The 7,423-nt window shown below is 36.4% G+C and overlaps 1 protein-coding gene across 1 annotated transcript; it reads right to left on the bottom strand.

The window, feature by feature from the left end:
- Positions 1 to 3,061: 3,061 nt before the first annotated feature.
- Positions 3,062 to 4,956, bottom strand: LOC125200396 (pentatricopeptide repeat-containing protein At5g04780, mitochondrial-like; the record flags this gene model as incomplete). Its single annotated transcript, XM_048098041.1, is given in 4 exon segments — positions 3,062 to 3,381; positions 3,384 to 3,533; positions 3,536 to 4,554; positions 4,556 to 4,956. Coding segments are annotated over 4 exon segments (1,770 nt in total), but the record flags the coding sequence as incomplete, so codon positions are not given.
- Positions 4,957 to 7,423: the final 2,467 nt, after the last annotated feature.

Genomic DNA, 7,423 nt, shown 5'->3' with positions numbered 1-7,423 from the left:
ATGAAATTTTTTCTTGACTTGGATTTTGAATAAATCTTAGTTTTTTTTTTTTTTCCTTCTTAGTTTGATGCTTTTTACGAGATGGTAGCATTTGTTTTTTCCCATTTTGAGGGAGGGTGTTGAAGTTAAAATAAATTGTAATTAGTTGATATTGTTTTTCTTTTTATTAGATAGTGTTTAGTATTATATTAGTTGGTAGTTTATATTTTTCATTAGCCTTCTTATTGTAATTTGTTGATTAACAGTTCCAAAAATGTAGTTAATTAGTGAAATTTTTCTTTCCACTCTTCGCTCCTGCACTACAGTTTTTCCTAATTTTATCAGTTTCTTCATCCTTCATTGATGGAGGTTTCAATTCAAATCAATTCTACATTTTCAACACATTCCACCACGTATAATTTCAAACTAATATATACAAATGATACTTATATTCCACAAACTTTTTTCCGCCTATACTTTTTTGAATATTTCTTTAAACTCATGCCAATGCCGGAAAAAATGAGACTCCTAATTGCGGATAGAGGAGTAGATGTTAGAGGTGAAAGATAAGCTTATTTGCAATCTAAAATGGGATTTTGAGCAAGGGCTGAGAAATTTTCGTGAATCACAGTTTATTTTAGAATTGTAATGACGATGATTATGCGTTGCTTATTGTCAATAATTGTATGAAGATATTCATGTGGAAAATAAATAAATCAAGTTTGCATATCTTATTCTCTCTCAATACCATTAAAAGAATTATTTTGTCATTTTAGGTTGTCAAATGTAAATAATTTAAAGAACCATCTATTTTTTTTCAATTTTCGTATACAAATCATATATTTCATTAACTTTTGCACTAATAATTCATTATAAAATTAATATAAAATGAATCCTCATCCAACTTACTTTCTCCCTTTATTTTTCTCTACAAAGGAAGCAATTTCTTAAAACTGTGCCGAACCAAAATGACTCTTTAAATGGTGACGGAGGGAGTACTACGTAGTGTCGAGGAATGATATGTTACATACCTTATGTGAGCACCACTCTTTGAGTATGTTTAACTTTGTTCATTTCGATTTATATATTTAGTTTGATTCTAATATATTAAAAAATATTATTAAAGTTTTTAATTTCACAAAATTTCATAAAAATCAAAGCTCGATTTGGTCATTTATTAACTTATTTAAAATTATAGAGAAAATGAGTAAATCAGCTTTGATTTTTATGAATTTTGTAAAATTAAAAAGCTTAATAACATTTTTAAATATATTAGAATCAAAGTAATTAAATAAATCAAAACGAACAAAGGTAAATGTCGATAAACGAAGTGATGCTCACATAAGGTATGTAGCATATCATTGCTCATGTCTCTGTAGCTATAAAACTATTCTCAAATTTTAGTTTTTAAATGATTCTATATTTCTATTTTCCTAGTTAAAAAGTGCACACATACGAGAATAAACTTTTGGCAAAAAGAGATAAAGATAGCTTCTTGAAACAACTTTTAGAGCATCCGCAGTGCTTAGCCCGTCATAGCTTACCATTCTCTCCTCTCGCCACGCGCAATACTAAAAAAACCACCTGCTATCGTATTTAACGCATAAGCCACCATTCTATAAAAATAATTCAAAATATACTACATTTACGGAATTAAAATTACGATTAAATTACGAATTAAATTTACGAACATATACGGAAAATTCATTAATTTTATTTAAATAAAAAAAAGTACATTAACTAAAAATCATAAAAATAACATAATAAAAAAATCCGGGCTTCCACAAACGAGCCACCTTGAATGTTATAGTTTGCCGTAGCCAACGGGGTCTCTTGCCTTAATTTTGTATCGGGCTAGTTGTTGTTGTCCATCGCTAGATGTTGCTCTGTACGATGAAATTTAGAGATAGAGAAAATCGCGTTTATATAGTTTTTCAAAATTTAAAAAAAAATTGATTTTTTTTTAAAAAAAGAATTAAAAAAAATTAAAAAAAGAATTAGAAAAAAAAACAAAATTCGGCCGGCCGATCGCGCGACGGGCCGCCACATGCGGCACGTAGCCAGAGCAATCGCCGCCACGCCGATCGGCTCGCCGATTTCGCTTCCATCGCAATGGTTCGGCTAGCCGATCGACAACGCTGACGAATCGGCTAGCCGATCGCTAGCGACCATTGCGGATGCTCTTAGGTCATATCATTTCTTATCGCTCTTGGTGAGTACTATGATTTGAGTTATATTGGCCAACGGAAAATTTAATAATTTTGGATCAACCCAAAATTTGACAATTATCTCGTTGGTCTTGTTGAATCAAGATCAACTCCGGAAAATCACGATTCCATTTGTTCTTCACCACAAAAGAATCACACCTCCTTTACTAACATATTCCTACACTCAATAACTCTAGTGGCGGATCCAGGATTTTTCATATGGGGTGCGATATTAAATAATTACTCGCTTCGCGCACTCTATGTTAGACATTTTTTTTATGTGTTACTCTAATTGACAAATTTTCAAAACATAATTCTCTTTATTTTGTGCTCTCTTCAACTTTATTTTCTCTCTACTCCACTCACAAATAAAATAACATAAAATCATGTGCCGAATGATAAATGTTTCACTTTAGAGTGAGACGAGGGAATATAACATAGCTTCAAAATCCGAACAATCATATATTCGTTTCTTTAATTTATTTTTCTCAATCAAAATCTATAACTTTATTTTTATTACTAAAAACAACACGAGGATGTGGAATATAAGATAATGGAAAAGATAAAAAGTATTATATACATTAGAATAGAATTAAAAATGAAGTACTAAAAGAAAGTTTTATAATGTACTAGTATGCATTAAAATATTTGAAAAAATAGAATAAAAGAAATATACTCAACATGTTAATTTTTTAGCAGTATAAGTTTCAAATGCATTAGAATATTTAAAAAAGTTAACAAATACTTATAAAATGAAAAAGATTTGAAAAAAACTAAAATATAAGACCCATGCATTAGTTGGGTTTCGATTTTTTAATTCATTTTAGAATAATTAAAAAAAAGACAAAGATATAAAATTATAATGCATAAGAATATCTGTTAAACACAAAAAATAAGAATATGGCGAAAGATCAGTGAAATTGGGTGTGAATACCGCTGGAACAATCCTCTGAATCGTTGCAGAATACATCTACATATCATCTCAGTACACAGACTCACCAAAATTCTCCACACGAACACACACCCTCTCTGAAATGGTGAAACCGATTATTGTCCCTCACCACGATCTCGCGCCCCGTTACAGCCGAAGCAACCTTCATAAACTGATGGCAGTCCCCACAAATCCTCAGATTCTTCATGATCCTTATCGGAACAAACCAAGGCAAACACATCAACCCGAAAGTAAAAGCCAGCTCTCACTATGATGCTTCAGCAGCTCCCTCTTGCATTCATCCTCCACATCGTGCAGATCGTGCTCAACTAGCCCTCTGAACCCCGACTTCTCCATCTCCTCGAGCAAATCATCCAGCCTCGCGTATATCTCCCCCATCCGCGGATGGCTCCTCTCCCGACCATGAACGAGTGAACACTGTCTTTGATCTCAATCCAGCTCTTTCCCCTCTCCTTCTTAACTTCACTACTCTTGAGCAGTTTCCTTGCTGATGCAACGTCGTCCCATCTCCCGCTTGCAGCATATACGTTTGACAGCAAAACATGATTCCCAGCGTTGTTAGGCTCGATCTTGAACAATTTTCTTGCAGCAACCTCTGCCACCTCTACGTTTTTATGAACTCTGCATGAGGCCAAGAGCGATCCCCACATGGACGCAGTGGCCTCAAACGGCATTTTCTCAATCATATCCTTGGCCTCGTCAATCCTCGTTCTACCTAGGATATCAACCATACACAAGTAATGCACAGCGCCCGGATTCAAGCCTTGCTCCTTCATCATGTCAAAATACCTCCGCCCCTTGTCAGCCAATCCCATGTGAGCGCAAGCAGATAAGATAGAGACATAAGTTACCTCATTCGGATACAGAAACGCCTGTTGCATCTTCTCGAACAGCATCATAGCCTCCAAGGGCCTAGCGTGCCTTGCAAAGCCCGAGATCATCGTGTTCCAAAGGATCACATTTCTCTTCTCTGCTTCGGAGAAAACAGAGTGAGACTGATTAATGCTACCACATCTTGCATAAACATCGACGAGAGAAGAAACAACGTACTCGTTTGCACCAAAACCGGCTTTACACACAACTGCGTGCACTTGCTTCCCTTGTACCAACGCCGCCAAGGCAGCCGAGGCACAGAGAACAGAGGAGATCATGAAAACATTCATCTTGACTCCATTTCTCTGCGCTGTGAGAAACAATCTGAATGCCTCCTCGTACAGATCGTTCTGCACGAATCCAGCCATCATCGAGCTCCATGTCACGTCACTCTTCTCCGGCATGGCCTCAAACACGTGCAAAGCGTCGTTGATGAATCGGCATTTTGCATAAACATCGAGCAAAGCTGTGCCAACGAAGACATTCGACTCCATCGACGACTTAACAACTAAGGCATGTAACTGTTTGCTCTCAAAGGGTAAAATTGGAGGCGCAAGCGCATAGCACGCTAGACAAGGCGAATTCACTGAACTCCGATCCTTGTCTGAGCATCCGGGCGAATAGAGACAGAGCTGCTTCGCTGTTGCCGTTTTGAGTGTAGGCGCCGATCATGGTGTTCCATGAAACCACGCTTCGCAGGCGCATTTCGTCGAACACCTTGCGGGCATGATCCACAGCGCCGCATTTGGAGTAGAAATTGATGAGCATGTTGGAAGTGGAAGTGTCTGATTGTAAGCCGAAAAGAATGATCTGTGCGTGGGAGGATTTTCTCGGCTGGATTGCTCTCTGTTTGGCGCATTTTTGAACGATGGTTTGCTGAATTTGAAGAAAAGTTTGTCTTGTGCATACCCAAATATGGGAATGGGATTCTTCTTCTTCTTCTTGATTTTGTTGGTCAGTTTTAGTTGAAATGGTTTTTTATGAAAGGTGAATGTTATGCACCGACGGAACCAGCATCCAGCGGGAGCTTGCCTGGTGCCGGCCGCCCATTTATACATAGGAGAGTTGAAGAGGTGGAGCGGAAGGGAGAGAGAGGGGACGCAGCGCAGAAAGAAAGGGGAGGCGGAATTGGGTGCGTAGAGGAGAGAGCTAGATTTCTTCCTGAAACATTATTTGCTTTTTCAAGGTAACGCTTAGCTAGTACACGGAAGTGCATACCGTGATTCTTCTGTGTATCAATAACTGCATGCATTGCACGGTAAATGTGAAGAAGTAAGCTATTATCTCGGCAATAATGAGCCAAAATGGTATTTGCAGTGAATCCTCATGTTAAGTAGAGGGATCTCCAATAAGGGACCCCGGAGAGTAGCCGACTCCAACTACCGTTCATGTATGTTCTTGACGGTCCATTTTTGTCTCAGTTCTTAAGAAAAGTAATTCGTGAGATCATGCTTCGGCATCGCTAGTGACTCGGAGTGAAGTCGTAACAAGATAGTCGTACGAAGGTGGCTCGATCACCTCCTTTTCAGGGAGAGCTAATGCTTGTTGGGTTATTAGTTTGCCACTGCTTCACACCCAAAACAAAAAGAAAGGTATCTCCATTTTCGAGTAGGTCTGCGCTCAAATTAAAGCCACAAACATAAAATATGATGGTGGATCCCTCACTTATGTTTGTGAGGGATGAGTAGGTGATGAAGTAGAGAGATATTAGGTGATCCAAACTAGAAGGCATAGGTAGAGAAGAGGCGGAGTGGATCTCTAATTCATTTTTCCTACTCATTCCTAATCCACACTCACAACTTAATAAAATAATTCCACTGTCACTTAATCATCTCTTACATGTATAAGATTATTTTATTAAGTATGAGAGGTGTATTAGGAATGGTGTAGGAAAAATGGATTAGAGATCCACTTACGGAGAAGACGGGTGTGCATAGGAGAGAGAAAATTAGTTTTCTATTAGTATTTTTCAGTTTTTAAAGTTTTGGAGTAAATCTCATATCACGATAGACTAGGGAATTTTACTTTTAAAATATTGTTCATTCTTAAAAACTTTTGAAATTTTTATAAAACTATATCAAATTTTTTCATTTTATGTGATAAAATATTAGTATATTATTTTCTATATATATAATTCATTTAATTATTTTATTTTTAAATTATTTTATAATATCATAATCTCTAATTTCTATATTTCTATGAATAATAAAAAATTTACTCTCTTTGTCCACCTTATAAAGATGTATTTTTACTCGCCTATGGGTTTTACAAAATTATTCCATTCGTTCCACAATAATTGTCACTCTTCGTGTTGCACGAGTTTTAAGGGAATATAAATTAAGAAAATATGGTTGGAAAAGTTAGTGGAACGTGAGAACCATTTTTTTATATTGGTTTTATAATAAAATGTGAGTGAAGTGAATCAGTCGAATGTGAGACTTATTTACCATTTAAAGGTAAAAATGAAGTGTGACAATTTGTTGACCAGCTTTGGCCTTTAATCAGTATAGATTTAAGAGTAAAGGTTAAAATTGGTCCTAAACATATAACGTATACGATTTGGTCCAAAACATTCACTTTTAAATCAGTCCAAAACATTGAAATCGTTATTGAAGTGGTCCTAAACATTTGAAATCGTTATCGAGGTGGTCCTTTCCAAAAAAACTAACGCCAATGCCTATTAATGATTTGTTAGCTTAATTAATATACTAATGCATAATTTCGATGGTCGCACCCAATTAACAATTTTTTAACTTAATTTGTATAATGATGCATAATAACTTAATAACATAAAATAAAATTAAAAAAAAATAAATCAAAATAGAGTCCTCTCGGAGAAATCTACACCTCGCACGCCTATCTCGCCCCCAAATCAGCCCAAGACCCGCCTCCAAGATCAGAAACCCGAAAAGGAGAAACACATGAATTTGATTATGAGAAAGATATGAATTTGAGTAAGATTGATTAAGAATGAGGAGAGAAGAGATGACATTGATGGTGAGTGGAAGACGGAGAGAGGATAACAACGGGTCGGACCGAGACAAGAACAACGACGATGAGGTCAGGAGCAGCAATAGTCGACGACAACAGCAGCAGAAGCGACGAAGCGAAACCATCTTCCAAGAAATAGCTACCGTTGCGACGGAGATAACAACGTCGACCGTCGAGAAAGAAAATTGAGAGAACAATGGTGGACCGTGACGATTTTGATCTCGGATAGTAGCAATGCGGAGAAACACACGATAACGATGATTTGTGGAGGAGCGACGAGAGAGAAAGACGGACGACGCTGAGCGCCGGAGAAAAAATAATTAAAATTTTGGGTTATATACTTATATGAAGTATATATGGTAATTACAATATTAAAAGCAGCGTTGATATGAAATATATATAGTATTACAATATAAAAAAC

The sequence above is a fragment of the Salvia hispanica genome, unplaced genomic scaffold (genome assembly GCF_023119035.1).
Source record: "Salvia hispanica cultivar TCC Black 2014 unplaced genomic scaffold, UniMelb_Shisp_WGS_1.0 HiC_scaffold_950, whole genome shotgun sequence".
NCBI lineage: Eukaryota > Viridiplantae > Streptophyta > Magnoliopsida > Lamiales > Lamiaceae > Salvia > Salvia hispanica.
The sequence above is the reverse complement of the archived record's forward strand: the minus strand, read 5'-3'. Positions and strand labels throughout refer to the sequence as shown.